A 17,056-nucleotide genomic window follows, 5' to 3' on the forward strand; every position below is an offset into this window, starting at 1 on the left:
AGATCTCCTCTGGTCTGGAGTACGGGAATCATAACATTATCACCGGCCCGACTAACATTTAAAATTAAACAGGAGTTAATTTTTTCCTTTATTCTGTTGGGAGATTTGTCAGCCTCATGAATCCCACCGGTGTTGGGCCAAATCCTGGCCAGCTTTTAGTTAGCCAGATTCAAGAGCTTACTCAGATGGTTCAGGATCTGTCCCTTCGGGTGAGGTCACAGGAAGATCTGTTACGGACTTCCCCGAGGGTCATTCCTGAACCAAAAATGCATCTGCCTGACCGTTTTTCTGGGGATAGAAAGCAGTTTTTTAATTTTAAAGAGTCTTGTAAACTGTATTTTCGTTTAAGACCAGTCTCCTCAGGTACTGAATCTCAGCGGGTAGGAATTATTATTTCTTTGCTACAGGGGGATCCTCAGACCTGGGCTTTTGGTTTAAAGACAGACGATCCGGCTTTATTGTCTGTAGACGCCTTTCTGGGGTCTTTAGGGCTATTGTATGACGACCCTGATAGAGAGGCATCCGCCGAGAGTCAGTTGCGTGCTCTCAGACAGGGTAGGAATCCCGCAGAGATTTATTGTACGGAGTTTCGCCGTTGGTCGAACGACTGTGGATGGAATGACCCAGCCCTGCGCAGTCAGTTTCGCCTCGGCTTATCCGAGTCTATAAAAGACAGTCTCCTTCAGTATCCCGCTCCTGAGACGCTCGATAAACTCATGGAGCTCTCTATTAAGATTGATCGTCGTCTCAGAGAGCGGAGGGCTGAAAAAGGAGCATCTGTCGGGTCTACTCCTTGTGTTTTTTCCATTCCTGTGGACATAGAGGAGCCCATGCAGATAGGCCTCTCCAAACTGTCTCCTGAAGAAAGAACCAGAAGGCAAAATTCTGGTCTTTGTTTATACTGTGGGGGTAAGGGACATTTTGCCCGTAGTTGTCCGAACAAGTCGGGAAACGCCTCGACCAAGTGAGTTGTGAGGGGGTTCACTTTGGTCTGCAGCTTATCTCCTCAAATAATTCACTGTTGGTTCCAGCTAAGGTTTCCTTTGGCAGCCTCTGTTCCTCGGTCTCGGCTTTTGTGGACAGTGGAGCTGCAGGGAACTTTATGGATTTAACATGGTCCAAGGCCTTAGGTATTCCTCAGTTAGCCTTGGGTAGGTGTATCACCATACATGGTTTAGATGGGAGTCCCTTGTCCAATGGGGTTATTTCTCTCTGTACACCTCCTGTTCTACTTTCGGTAGGAGCTCTGCATTCTGAAAAGATTGAGTTTTTCCTTACCCATTGTCCAGCAGTTCCTGTGGTTCTGGGTCACCCTTGGCTGGCCTTTCATAATCCCATCATTGATTGGCAGTCGGGGGAGATCTTACAATGGGGTACCATCTGTAATAAGGAATGTATTACGCTTCCCATCAGAATAGCTGCTGTCATTCCCGCACCCATTCCTGTGGAATACCAGGATTTTGTTGATGTATTTTCCAAGGGCAATGCGGATATTCTGCCTCCCCATAGGCCTTATGATTGTGCTATTGAGTTAATTCCTGGTGCCATTTTTCCTAAGGGAAGGTTATATGCATTGTCCGGACCTGAAACTGTGGCCATGAATGAGTATGTTAAAGAAAGTCTAGGGAAAGGATTTATCAGGCCATCTAAATCCCCTTTAAGTGCAGGCTTCTTCTTCGTGGAGAAGAAGGATGGATCACTCAGACCTTGCATTGACTTTAGAGCCTTGAATAAAATCTCAGTAAAGAATACTTACCCTTTGCCGCTGATTTCTGTCCTCTTTGATCAGCTACGTTCGGCTGTGATTTTTTCTAAGATTGACCTGAGAGGAGCATATAACCTTATCCGAATCAAGTCAGGGGATGAGTGGAAAACGGCATTCAGTACTCAGTCAGGCCACTATGAGTATCTGGTTATGCCATTCGGCCTGTCCAACGCTCCGGCAGTTTTCCAGGATCTCATTAACGATGTGCTCCGTGAATTTCTTGGAAAATTCGTTGTAGTCTACTTAGACGATATTTTGATATATTCTGACTCTATAGAACAACATGTTACCCAGGTGCATCAGGTTCTAAAGAAATTACGTGAAAATCACCTATATGCCAAGCTGGAGAAGTGTGAATTTCATGTCACGGAGGTATCCTTTTTAGGGTACATTATTTCCCCTCGGGGATTCTGTATGGAACCAAAGAAGCTCCAAGCCATCCTTAGTTGGGCGCAACCCACCAATTTAAAAGCAATTCAGCGCTTTTTAGGGTTTGCGAATTACTATAGAAGATTTATTCACTCTTTCTCTGACCTAGTTGCTCCCATTGTGGCACTGACTAAGAAGGGAGCAGATCCTACCAACTGGTCACATAAAGCGGAGTTATCTTTTCAGGCCTTGAAACAAGCCTTTGTCTCAGCCCCTGTCCTCAGACATCCCAACCCAGATTTGCCTTTCATTGTTGAGGTTGATGCCTCGGAGGTTGGAGTAGGGGCCATCCTATCTCAGAAGGATCCGGATTCCCTAGAATTACATCCCTGTGCCTTTATGTCCAGGAAATTCTCGTCTGCTGAATCCAACTACGATGTTGGTAACCGGGAATTACTGGCTATTAAATGGGCTTTCGAGGAGTGGAGGCATTGGCTTGAAGGAGCCACTCATACCATTTCAGTTTTGACTGATCACAAAAATCTTCAATACATTGAATCAGCTAAACGGCTGAATGCCCGGCAAGCTCGTTGGGCTTTATTTTTTACTCGTTTCAAGTTCATTATCACCTTCAGGCCAGGTTCCAAGAATACCAAGGCAGATGCCCTGTCACGCAGTTTTCTTCCAGTTCAAGACAACAGTCCTGTTACTCCCATACTTCCGTCTTCAGTCATTCGGGCAGGCCTCACACAAGATTTATTTACCCAGTTAAAGCAGCTTCAACATCAAGCTCCTGGAAATACTCCTGCTGGTCATCTTTATGTCCCCGAGTTTTTGAGAGCAACAGTTTTGACGGAGTTTCACGATAGCAAAGTTGCCGGGCATCCGGGGATCGCTAAAACCTTTGAATTAGTTTCCCGCTCGGTATGGTGGCCTGGTCTTTCCAAAGACGTTAAGGAGTTTGTTTTTTCTTGTCAGGTCTGTGCACAGCATAAGGTTCCCCGTTCCTTGCCTATCGGTCAACTTATGCCCTTGAATGTTCCTCTTAGGCCATGGTCTCATATTTCCATGGATTTTGTGGTGGACCTCCCTCTGTCAGCCGGATGCCGAGTCATATGGGTGGTAGTGGACCGTTTTAGCAAAATGGCCCATTTCATTGCTCTTCCCCGATTGCCATCTGCCCAGGGATTGGCAGTTTGTTCCTCCGCCATGTTTTCAAACTCCATGGGTTACCCACTGATATTGTTTCTGATCGGGGTCCACAATTCATTGCACAATTTTGGAAGTCTTTTTGTGCCTCATTAAAGATGAAATTATCTTTAACGTCTGGCTACCATCCCCAATCCAACGGGCAGACTGAGCGAGTTAATCAGTCATTGAAACAATATTTGCGTTTGTACTCGGCCAAACTCCAAAATGACTGGTCTGAGTTTCTTCCGTTAGCAGAGTTTGCTTACAACAATGCCTGTCATTCCTCCACCAATGTATCTCCATTTTTTACAGTTTTTGGTTTTCACCCAGAGCTAATTCCTTTTTTCAACATTCCTCTGTCTCCTCACAGACCTTGACCTCTCATCTCAAACTCATTTGGAGAAAAGTGCACCTGGCTCTCAGAAAAGCGGCATTTCGGGAGAAAAAATTTTCTGACAGGCTCCGGCGGCCGTGCACTTTTAAAGTTGGAGATAGGGTATTGTTGTTGACTCGCAACATTAAACTTCGACAAACCTCAGCCAGATTGGGTCCTAAATTTATTGGACCATTTCATATTATCAAAAAGTCAACCCAGTTGCTTTCCGGTTACGTTTACCAAAAACTTTACGGATCGGGAATACCTTCCATTGCTCCTTGTTAAAACCATATGTTTCGTCCAGTAGATTTCCTCGCAAGATCCCTCAGGGGAAATCACCAATAGATGTACAGGGTCAGCAGGAGTTCTTGGTGGAGAAGGTTCTCGATTCCAAGTTGTCCCGGGGTCGGCTTTATTTTTTGGTGCATTGGAGAGGTTATGGTCCAGAAGAAAGGTCTTGGGTCCTGGATGAGGATCTCCATGCTCCAAGGCTTAAAAAGGCATTTTTTCGAGAATTTCCTCAGAAACCTGGCTTTAGGGGTTCCTTGACCCCTCCTCAAGGGGGGGTACTGTTAGGCGCCGAGGGTCCGCCCGTCAGTGCGGCCCGGCGCCTAGCAACTAGGGACGCCGCAGGCACACAGCCGCCGGCTCCCTAGCAACGCTAGACGCCGGGCGCACGGAGCCGCTCAGACCATAGCAACGGGGACGCCACTGTCGGACCGCGTTCCCCGTTGCTAGGTCTAGATAATGAGTTCATTTGTTTCCTGGCCGTGCAGCATGCAGCTGCACGGCATGATGTTTATTATCCTGTCTGGATCCTGATTGGAGGGTTCCCAAATAAAGGCACTCTCAGGACTTCTTACAGACGCCGGTGATAGCTTCCTGTTTGCTGAGTCTGTTACAGAGAGTTTCCAGTCCAGCTCTATCCGGTTGTTCCTGTCCTCAGTGATCCAGTACTCGGAATTTGTCATCTATTCCTGGAGTCTGACCGAGCACCGTTAACATCCTGTGGTGTTCGTGAGTCGCAGCGTAGCCGTGTGTTGCGGCCTGACCGCTTACTATTAATTATTTAGTTTCTTTGTGTTCCGGAGTTTTTGCGGAGGATTCCGCTCCCACAGATCCACTCTGGTATCCAGCGGTGCTGGATAGGAGTAACGGATCAGGGGATCTTTTGGTTGTCCTTTTCCCTGGCGGTTTGTCCGCACATACTTTTGGTTTAAGTTAGATAGCTTGTAACCCCTGGCCTGGTTGCTTAGTCAGAGGGCCCCTTGTTATCACCCTGTCTCGGATTTCCCTTTGTCTCCCATTAAGACCTGAGGGGGCATCGGGGTTGGGCAGACATAATCCGCCCTTCGAACGCGGCTGCCATGGGCTCAAGCAACCATAGTCTCGCAGGGGATTTCTGACAACACGGGCGAGACAACGGAGTTAGGGCGCCAGGGGTTACTAGGCTTTCCTGCTCCCGTAACCAGCATATCTTTCCAGTACCCAGACCTCTGCCATAAGATCTCCTCTGGTCTGGAGTACGGGAATCATAACAGGCAAGTCTTAGAATACAGCCGCAAACTTGCTAAGTTCACAGAGTAGTAACAGAACCCTAGCAAGCTAAACGACTGACTCCAGTCTTACTGCTAGGTCTGGATTGGCAGAGTGTAATACCAAATCCCCAGGCATATTTGCAGTAAGCAACAAACAAATACAAAGCTACACAGTACTGGCTAACTTTCAGAAACTGACTAACCAACAAAGATTCAGCAGCATCTGCCTACCCTGAGAAGAGGCCCCATAAAGCAGGTGCTGTCCACGCCCCACTCAGACCTCACAGACTGTGAGCACAAAAACCAGCACCGGATCCCCTGCCATGCACAGAGCCTATAACCACTGCACAGCAAAAGACCCGAACCGGAGTATCAGCCGCGCTCAGGTCACTCCGCTAGCACTTGTCTCCCGGTTGCCATGACGACGTGGCAGCACAGGGCAGGAGACCCTAACAGTACCCCCCCTCTGACGAGGGGTCAAAGAACCCCTACCACCGGGTTTATCGGGGAACTGCGAGAAGAAAGAGCGTATCAGTCTGAGGGCATGAAGATCACAACTGCGCACCCACGACCGCTCCTCCGGGCCATACCCCTTCCAGTGCACCAAAAATTACAGCCGACCCCGAACCACCTTGGAGTCAAGAATCCTTTCAACAACAAACTCCCTCTGGCCACGTATCAGAAGAGGGGAAGGTCTTCCACTGGAAGAAGGATTACTAATCGCCCGTTTTAAAAGGGAACAATGAAAGGTTTTATTGATACCCAAAGAACGGGGCAGATCTAACTGAAATGCCTCCGGATTGATAACCCTGGTGATCTTATAAGGGCCGATGAACCGGGGGCCTAACTTATGAGATGGCTGTCTCAACTTCAAATTCTTGGTAGACAACCAGACGAAGTCTCCTAATTTGAAGCTGCAGGGTCTTTTCCGCTTATCAAAAACCCTTTTGGTCACTAATGACACAGACACAAGGGCTTTCTTCACTTTCCGCCAAATACCTCTAAGGACCGAAACCACAGAGGAACCACCAGGCGTGGAGTCCAGGGGGTCAAAAGAATTGGCCTTAGGGTGATGCCCATACACACAAAGGAATGGAGAGATCCCTGTAGCAGAGTGAGCCGCGTTGTTATAGGCAAACTCCGCCATGGACAGATGAGCAACCCAGTCAGTCTGACACTTGGAGACATAACACCTGAGGAACTGCTCCAAGGACTGGTTCACCCTTTCAGTCTGCCCATTAGACTGCGGATGGTAGCCCGACGACAAGCTGACAGAAATCTGGAGATCGGAACAAAATGCCCTCCAGAATTTGGCCACAAACTGGGATCCGCGGTCAGAGACCACATCAAGTGGCAACCCGTGGAGACGCACAACATGCAGTATAAATAATTCAGACAGGCGTCTGGCCGATGGCAGCCCAACCAGTGGAACGAAGTGCGCCATCTTCGAAAACCTGTCAACGACAACCCAGATGGCTGTCATCCCCGAGGATTTGGGCAAGTCCACCACAAAATCCATTGAAATGTGGGTCCATGGCTTAGATGGGATAGAGAGTGGATGTAATGGGCCAACCGGAACCCCTCTAGGAGTCTTATTTCGGGCACAGATGTCACATGCCCGAACCCACTGATCCACATCCTTAGCCACCGAGGGCCACCACACCGCCCTAGATAGCAACTCCCGAGTTCTGGCAATACCCGGGTGACCTGCAGACTTCTTGGCATGGAATTCCAGTAAACACTCGCTGTCTTAACCTAGGAGGCACAAACAAAAGACCTACTGGAAGGTCTGGAGGAGCCTGCTCCTGTGCTCTAAGGACTAATGATAAGAGGTCCTGGGTAATGCCCACTTTAATACATGATGGGGAAACAATGGGCAACGGCTCCTCGGTGGTCTCCTGGATTGGAGCAAAACTCCGCGAGAGCGCATCAGCCTTGATGTTTTTTGACCCAGGGCGATATGTTATCAAAAAATTAAAGCGAGCAAAAAACAAAGCCCATCGTGCCTGCCTGGCATTGAGACGCTTCGCTGACTCTAAATATGCCAGATTCTTATGGTCAGTGAGAATTGAGACCACAAACTTAGCCCCCTCAAGCCAGTGTCTCCACTCCTCGAGTGCATCCTTAATAGCCAACAATTCCTGGTTACCCACGTCATAATTCATCTCGGCAGGCGAAAATTTACGGGAAAAGTAAGCACAGGGATGAAGGCGATTATCAGACACTCCCATCTGAGAAAGCACTGCCCCAATACCCATCTCAGAGGCATCCACCTCCACCACAAAAGGACGCTCTGGATCTGGGTGTCGCAGCACCTTGGCCGAAACAAATGCCCTTTTGAGACGGGCAAAAGCCGCTTTAGCCTCACAAGACCAGTGAGCAACATCCGCCCCTTTCTTAGTGAGTGCCACCAAGGGCGCCACTATAGACGAAAATCCAGCGATAAATCGTCTATAAAAATTCGCAAAGCCCAGGAAACGCTGAAGCGCCTTCAAACTAGTGGGCTGCACCCAATCCAGGACTGCCTGTACCTTGGAACCCTCCATTTGGAAACCTTCTGGGGAGATAATATATCCTAGAAATGCGATTTGCTGAACTTCAAATTCGCACTTCTCCAGCTTCGCCCCAAGCCGGTGGTCTCTGAGTTTCTGGAGGACTAAGCGTACATGCTTCCGATGTTCCTCCAGGGAATGGGAGAAGATTAGGATGTCATCTAAGTATACAACTAAGAATCTATCCAAATATTCCCTGAGCACATCATTCATGAAATCCTGGAAGACTGCCGGGGCATTACAGAGCCCAAAAGGCATCACCAAATATTCATAATGCCCTGAGTGGGTATTAAAGGCAGTCTTCCATTCATCCCCCTCTCTTATTCGGATTAGATTGTACGCACCGCGTAGGTCAATCTTAGAAAAAATGGTGGCAGTACGAAGCTGGTCAAACAAGACCGAAATGAGAGGCAGTGGGTATGAGTTTTTAATCGTGATACGGTTCAATTCCCTGAAGTCGATGCAGGGTCGCAACGAACCGTCCTTTTTACCCACGAAGAAGAACCCCGACCCAACTGGAGACTGTGAAGGTCTGATAAATCCCTTAGCCAAGTTCTCCTGAATGTACTCTGCCATAGCCTGAGTCTCAGGACGTGACAGGGAGTACAACCTGCTCTTGGGAAGCTTAGCATTTGGCAACAAATCAATGGCACAGTCATAGGGGCGATGGGGAGGTAGTACCTCTGCAACTTTTTTGGAGAACACGTCCGCAAAATCTGCATAACACCCTGGCAATCCTGGCAAACTTAGCTGCGAGAGCCTGACTGGAAGGCTCAAGCAACTCCTGAAACAATCAGTACCCCAACTAAGAATCTCCCCAGAGACCCAGTCAAATTGAGGATTGTGGGCCCTTAACCAGGGTAACCCCAACACCAATGGGGCAAAAGTACAGACAGTCACATAAAAGGACAATTTTTCAGAGTGTGTGGCTCCAATAAACAAAGAAATCTGGCTAGTGCAAGAGGTAATTTTACCTTGGGATAATGGTTCCCCGTTTAACCCACAAATCTCAATTTCCGATGCCAAGGGTACTAAGGGAACAGAGTGTTTCAGGGCGAATTGGCGGTCCATAAAAACCCCGTCGGCCCCACTGTCCACAAAGGCCTCAGTCTTGACAGTTTGACCGAGGATCTTCAAGGTCACCGGAATGATAAAAGTCTTCTTGGGAAATTCTGACTTCTGGCCTGACAGGATATTTCCCATCACCCTCAGGCCCTGAAGTTTTCCGGCTTTTCTGGGCATGATACTACCACATGACCTTTATTCCCACAGTACAAACACAACCCCTGCTGTCTCCTCCGCGTCTTCTCACGCGAGGAGAGGCGGGTAGCCCCAATCTGCATAGGCTCCTCTGAAAATTCCTCAGAGTCTGAGGTTCCCTTGGGAAGGAAGGAAATCTCAGTCTCCCTTTCAAGCCTACGCTCTCTCAGCCGTCTATCCACCCGGATGGATAACTGCATGAGCTGATCCAAGCTATCAGGCAAGGGATATTGTACCAGTTGGTCCTTTATCTGGTTAGAAAGACCTCTTCGGTACTGGTGTCTCAGGGCTGGGTCCCTCCACTGGGTATCATGGGCCAACCTCCGAAACTCCGTACAGTAAACCTCAAGTGGCCTTCGCCCTTGCTTAAGGATCGAAATCTGAGCCTCGGCTGAGGCCGTCTTGTCAGGGTCATCATACAACATGCCCAGTGCCGTAAAAAAAGCATCAACACTTTTAAGCGACGGACAGTCAGGCTGCAACCCATATGCCCAGACCTGTGGGTCTCCTTGTAGCAAGGAAATCACTATGCCCACCCGCTGAATCTCCGACCCAGAAGACTGAGGCCTAAGCCGGAAGTATAGCTTGCAGCTCTCCTTGAAACAAAAGAACTGCGAGCGATCTCCAGAAAAACGATCCGGGAGATTTACTTTCGGCTCCTTAACCCCTGCAGGTGCTGCTGCTGCGGGAGCTCCGCCAGCAGCCTGGGAGGTGTGCATTTTAATGGACAAATCATTAAATTGTCGAGTCAGGACCTGCACCTGATCGACCACCTGTTGCAACGTATTTTGAGGGGTATGCTCCATATTCCCACAAAATTTCAACAGGAGTATTAGGCTGCTGAATATGTTATGCACACCAGTGCCTGCAGGAAAGTACTGGTGTCAGGACTGTTATGCACTCCAGTGCCTGCAGGAATGTACTGGTGTTTGAACTGTTATGCAAAACAAATGGACTTACAGACAGACTGGGGAATATGACATAACGTACACAGAAGGTGATAGGTTAACAAAATACACACAAAGTGAACAGAGAAGCCCAGAGGCTAAGGAACTGGATATCTCCCTTGTATTAGAACTGCTCAGATGGTAAAAGCAAGATGTTGTGTTTTAATACGTAGAGAACCCGAAATGCTGTTGCTAAGGGCAACAGCAAAACCCTAAAGGGTTACCAACGGGTGTGGCAGTAAACTCCTTGGTCAGAGATGGAATGATAGACACAAGGAGAGTCTCCACAATCCTAATTCTCACTTGCAGTGCACAGGTTCAGCTTACTGCCACTAAACTGACCCCTGACACCTAGCACAGTGAGACAGGATTAGACAGGCAAGTCTTAGAATACAGCCGCAAACTTGCTAAGTTCACAGAGTAGTAACAGAACCCCAGCAAGCTAAACGACTGACTCCAGTCTTACTGCTAGGTCTGGATTGGCAGAGTGTAATACCAAATCCCCAGGCATATTTGCAGTAAGCAACAAACAAATACAAAGCTACACAGTACTGGCTAACTTTCAGAAACTGACTAACCAACAAAGATTCAGCAGCATCTGCCTACCCTGAGAAGAGGCCCCATAAAGCAGGTGCTGTCCACGCCCCACTCAGACCTCACAGACTGTGAGCACAAAAACCAGCACCGGATCCCCTGCCATGCACAGAGCCTATAACCACTGCACAGCAAAAGACCCGAACCGGAGTATCAGCCGCGCTCAGGTCACTCCGCTAGCACTTGTCTCCCGGTTGCCATGACGACGTGGCAGCACAGGGCAGGAGACCCTAACAGATAGATAGATAGATAGATAGATAGATAGATAGATAGATAGATAGATAGATAGATATTAGATAGATAGATAGATAGATATGAGATATAGATAGATAGATAGATAGATAGATAGATAGATAGATAGATAGATAGATATGAGATAGATAGATGGATATATTGAGAGATAGATTGATAGATAGATAGATAGATAGATAGATAGATAGATAGATAGATAGATAGATAGATAGATATGAGATAGAGCGATAGATAGATAGAGAGATAGAGAGATAGATAGATAGATAGATAAACTGATTGATAGATAGACAGATAGATAGATAGATAGATAGATAGATAGATAGATAGATAGATAGATAGATAGATAGATAGATAGATTGATAGATATGATATAGAACGATAGATAGATAGATGATAGATATGAGATAGATAGATAGATAGATAGATAGATAGATAGATAGATAGATATGAGATAGATAGATAGATAGATATGAGATAAAGATAGATAGATAGATAGATAGATAGATAGATAGATAGATAGATAGATATGAGATAGATAGATAGATAGATAGATAGATAGATAGATAGATAGATAGATAGATAGATATGAGAGATAGATAGATTGATATGAGATAGATGATAGATATGAGATAGATAGATAGATAGATAGATAGATAGATAGATAGATAGATAGATAGATAGATAGATATGAGATAGATAGATAGATAGATAGATAGATAGATAGATAGATAGATGATAGATATTAGATAGATAGATAAACTGATTGATAGATAGATAGATATGATATAGAACGATAGATAGATAGATAGATATGAGATAGATAGATAGATAGATAGATAGATAGATAGATAGATAGATAGAGAGATATGAGATAGATGATAGATATGAGATAAAGATAGATAGATAGATATGAGATCGATCAATAGATAGATAGATAGATAGATAGATAGATAGATAGATAGATAGATATGAGATACATAGATCGATAGATAGATAGATAGATAGATAGATAGATAGATAGATAGATAAGAGATAGATGATAGATATGAGATACTGTAGATAGATATGAGAGAAATAGATAGATAGATAGATAGATAGATAGATAGATAGATAGATAGATATGAGATACTGTAGATAGATATGAGAGAAATAGATAAATAGATATGAGAAAGATATATAGATAGATAGATAGATAGATAGATAGATAGATAGATAGATAGATAGATAGATATGAGATACTGTAGATAGATATAAGAAATAGATAAAAAGATTAGATAGATAGATATGAGATAGATAGATATTAAATAAAGATAGATAGATAGATAGATAGATAGATAGATAGATAGATAGATAGATATGAGATACTGTAGATAGATATGAGAGAAATAAATAAATAGATATGAGATAGATAGATAGATAGATAGATAGATAGATAGATAGATAGATAGATAGATAGATATGAGATACTGTAGATAGATATAAGAAATAGATAAAAAGATTAGATAGATAGATATGAGATACTGTAGATAGATATGAGAAATTGATAAATAGATTAGATAGATAGATAGATAGATAGATAGATAGATAGATAGATAGATAGATAGATAGATAGATATGAGATAGATAGATAGATAGATAGATATTAAATATAGATAGATAACCCGACCGCTGGCTGGTTTCCCCACTTGGGTGGAGGTCCACGCCACCACCTGGTGAGGAATAGAACTCTATTGCGACTGAATGCCTGAATCGTGGCGAGCGCAGGGGAAACGCTGCGAGGGGACACACTGCGGGCTGTTGGGATCCCGGCGTCAGTTTCCTAACCGACGGGATCCCGACCACCGGAATCTCATGCTGATCCTGGTGTGTGTGTCCACTTCCCCAACAGCAGTGATGGAGACTCAGGTACTGCGCTAACAACAGGTACACACACCCAGCAACCAATCAGGTCACTATATCCCAGACCCCTCCTCATAGACCCACAATTCATGTCTTCTGCCTTGTTGGGGATGCAGCCTAATGACGCACAGCGCCTGGCACCCTTCCCCCCCAATTGATCAGCTGTCTCTCCTCTCCTGGGTTCTCCTATAGAAGAGGAATAAAATCTCATGTATGCTGTGAGGCCACAGGGAGCTACACATAGAAACTACATGACCGTATCTTCTATGCAGAATCTTTGGTCTACTTTATTTAATTGACTTGATTTTCTCAGAATAAGGACATTTTCCTGCATGTTGTCTCTTTGTGTATTAGGTGTGTCCCTCAGTGTAACTGAGCCTGTAGCTATAATCTGAGTGACAGTTCAGCCTCGCCCGATATACAGAATGAGACTGCACTGGTATCTGAGTGACAGCTCAGCCTCACCCGATATACAGAATGAGACTGCGCTGGTGTCTGAGTGTCAGCGTTCACTGTCATTTCTCTCTTCTGCTGCAGCGATGGCATCTGCTGATCTGAGACAGGAGCTGGTCTGTTCCATCTGCCTGAGCACTTATACAGATCCTGTAACCCTGAGATGTGGCCACAACTTTTGCCGGGACTGTATTGATCATATGCTGGATGTACAGAAGGAGTCTGGAGAGTATAGCTGCCCTGACTGCAGAGCAGAGTATCAGGAGCGCCCTGCCCTGGAGAAAAACAGGAAGCTCTGCAACATAGCAGAACATGTCCCCTCTATTACAGAGGAGGGAACCGGGGTGTTCTGCACTTACTGTGTCCAATCTCCAGTACCTGCTCTTAAAGCCTGTCTCAAGTGTGAGGCTTCTCTGTGTGATACACATTGGAGGACACACAACAAGTCAGCAGAACACGTCATAGTCTGATCCAGTGACTGTCTTACAGGAACCAGACACAGGGGACTTATGTGATACTGAGGAGCTGTGTAACATGTCTGATCCAGTGACTGTCTTACAGGAACCAGACACAGGGGACTTGTGTGGTACTGAGGAGCTGTGTAACATGTCTGATCCAGTGACTGTCTTACAGGAACCAGACACAGGGGACTTGTGTGGTACTGAGGAGCTGTGTAACATGTCTGATCCAGTGACTGTCTTACAGGAACCAGACACAGGGGACTTGTGTGGTACTGAGGAGCTGTGTAACATGACTGATCCAGTGACTGTCTTACAGGAACCAGACACAGGGGACTTGTGTGGTACTGAGGAGCTGTGTAACATGTCTGATCCAGTGACTGTCTTACAGGAACCAGACACAGGGGACTTGTGTGATACTGAGGAGCTGTGTAACATGTCTGATCCAGTGACTGTCTTACAGGAACCAGACACAGGTGACTTGTGTGATACGGAGGAGCTGAGTAACATGTCTGACCCAGTAATTGGTGTAGAAAAAGGGTCCGATATAGGGGATTCTGAGGAGGTAGAGATACATAAGGTAGGAGATCTGGATGTGGGTCTCATCTCAGGGACGTTACGCACATTACCTGATATAATAACAGGGATAAATGTGTGTTTCTATGTGCAGGACCCTGCAGACATATTACTGGATGTAGCCACAGCTTGTAATAATATACAGATATCAGGTGACAGGAAAACTTCATCATGGTCAGATAGAAACCTGAATCGCCCAGTAACACCAGAGAGATTTGAGTGTGATCAGGTAATGAGCACCTGGGGATTCTCCTCAGGACGACATTACTGGGAGGTGGATGTCAGTACGTCCATGTGGTGGGGGGTGGGGATGTGTTACCCCAGTATAGGCAGGAGAGGATGTGGGCCACACATTGGCGAGGATGACAAGTCCTGGTGTCTGTATAGGATGGGTAATCAGTACATAGTGATACATGACAACACAGAGATCCGGTTACCTAACAATATCCCCTGTGACAGAGTGAGGGTGTATCTGGATTATGAGGCAGGACAGCTGTCCTTTTATGCTCTGCGTGACTCCATCAGACACTTACACACCTACACTGCCACCCTCACTGAGCCCCTCCATGCTGTGTTACATGTATCCGAATGTGAGTCTATAACTGTATGTGAGGGAGTCAGAAGTTGGAAGACATCACCATAAGAAATCTGCCCAGAGACTGGTGACATCACAGGGAGGGGAATTTGATGGTGGGACACTCAGCCAATAGAATGAGGCTGTGGGAGGAGCTACAGCTGTGTATATTATGCTGGCCACACACCAGCCTACTTCTTCCCAACGTGTGTTGTCACAGTAGTAGGCGGGCAGTGTGTGCAGACCTCTGCGTGTTAAGTGTGGAGTGGTGACAATGCCAGGGAGTAGTAGTGACAGTGTCAGGGAGTAGTAGAGGATGATGCATAGTGACAGTGTCAGGGAGTAGTAGAGTATGATGCATAGTCACAGTGTCAGGGAGTAGTAGAGGACAATGACGATGCATAGTGACAGTGTCAGAGAGTAGTAGAGGATGACGCATAGTGACAGTGTCAGGGAGTAGTAGAGGACAATGACGATGCATAGTGACAGTGTCGGGGAGTAGTAGAGGATGATGCATAGTGACAGTGTCAGGGAGTAGTGGAGGATGATGCATAGTGACAGTGTCGGAGTAGTAGAGGATGATGCATAGTGACAGTGTCAGGGAGCAGTAGTGGATGATGCATAGCGACAGTGTCGGGGAGTAGTAGAGGATGATGCATAGTGACAGTGTCAGGAAGTAGTAGAGGATGATGCATAGTGACAGTGTCGGGGAGTAGTAGAGGATGATGCATAGTGACAGTGTCAGGGAGTAGTAGAGGATGATTCATAGTGACAGTGTCAGGGAGAAGTAGAGGATGATGCATAGTGACAGTGTCGGGGAGTAGTAGAGGATGATGCATAGTGACAGTGTCAGGGAGTAGTAGAGGACAATGACGATGCATAGTGACAGTGTCAGGGAATAGTAGAGGATGACGCATAGTGACAGTGTCAGGGAGTAGTAGAGGATGATGCATAGTGACAGTGTCAGGGAGTAGTAGAGGATGATGCATAGTGACAGTGTCGGGGAGTAGTAGAGGATGATGCGTAGTGACAGTGTCAGGGAGTAGTAGAGGATGATGCATAATGACAGTGTTGGGGAGTAGTAGAGGATGATGCATAGTGACAGTGTCAGGGAGTAGTAGAGGACAACGCATAGTGACAGTGTCAGGGAGTAGTAGAGGATGATGCGTAGTGACAGTGTCAGGGAGTAGTAGAGGACAATGACGATGCATAGTGACAGTGTTGGGGAGTATTAGAGGACAATGACTATGCATAGTGACAGTGTCAGGGAGTAGTAGAGGATGATGCGTAGTGACAGTGTCAGGGAGTAGTAGAGGATGATGCGTAGTGACAGTGTCAGGGAGTAGTAGAGGACAACGCATAGTGACAGTGTCAGGGAGTAGTAGAGGACATTGACGATGCAAAGTGACAGTGTCAGGGAGTAGTAGAGGATGACGCACAGTGACAGTGTCAGGGAGTAGTAGAGGATGATGCGTAGTGACAGTGTCAGGGAGTAGTAGAGGATGATGCATAGTGACAGTGTCAGGGAGTAGTAGAGGATGATGCGTAGTGACAGTGTCAGGGAGTAGTAGAGGATGATGCATAATGACAGTGTTGGGGAGTAGTAGAGGATGATGCATAGTGACAGTGTCAGGGAGTAGTAGAAGATAGATGATGCGTAGTGACAGTGTCAGGGAGTAGTAGAGGATGATGCATAGTGACAGTGTCAGGGAGTAGTAGAGGACAATGACGATGCATAGTGACAGTGTCAGGGAGTAGTAGAGGATGATGCATAGTGACAGTGTTGGGGAGTATTAGAGGACAATGATGATGCATAGTGACAGTGTCAGGGAGTAGTAGAGGATGATGCATAGTGACAGTGTCAGGAAGTAGTAGAGGATGATGCATAGTGACAGTGTCAGGGAGTAGTAGAGGATGACGCATAGTGACAGTGTCGGAGTAGTAGAGGATGATGCATAGTGACAGTGTCAGGGAGCAGTAGTGGATGATGCATAGTGACAGTGTCAGGGAGTAGTAGAGGATGATGCGTAGTGACAGTGTCAGGGAGTAGTAGAGGATGATGCGTAGTGACAGTGTCAGGAAGTAGTAGAGGATAATGCGTAGTGACAGTGTCAGGGAGTAGTAGAGGATGATGCATAGTGACAGTGTTGGGGAGTATTAGAGGACAATGACGATGCATAGTGACAGTGTCAGGGAGTAGTAGAGGATGATGCGTAGTGACAGTGTCAGGGAGAAGTAGAGGATGATGCGTA

General features: G+C 46.4%; 1 protein-coding gene across 1 annotated transcript in view; it reads left to right on the forward strand.

Moving 5' to 3' along the window:
* The window catches only part of LOC134935826 (E3 ubiquitin-protein ligase TRIM69-like), a 46,819-nt gene extending 30,294 nt beyond the window's left edge, over positions 1–16,525 (forward strand). Inside the window, exon 2 of the mRNA XM_063930641.1 lies at positions 13,281–16,525. Within this exon, the coding sequence (XP_063786711.1) occupies positions 13,731–14,873 (1,143 nt within the window). The 5' untranslated portion in view covers positions 13,281–13,730 and the 3' untranslated portion in view covers positions 14,874–16,525. The remainder of the gene's footprint in view (positions 1–13,280) is intronic.
* The last annotated feature ends 531 nt before the right edge of the window (positions 16,526–17,056 follow it).

Source organism: Pseudophryne corroboree, chromosome 6 (genome assembly GCF_028390025.1).
Source record: "Pseudophryne corroboree isolate aPseCor3 chromosome 6, aPseCor3.hap2, whole genome shotgun sequence".
Lineage (NCBI taxonomy): Eukaryota > Metazoa > Chordata > Amphibia > Anura > Myobatrachidae > Pseudophryne > Pseudophryne corroboree.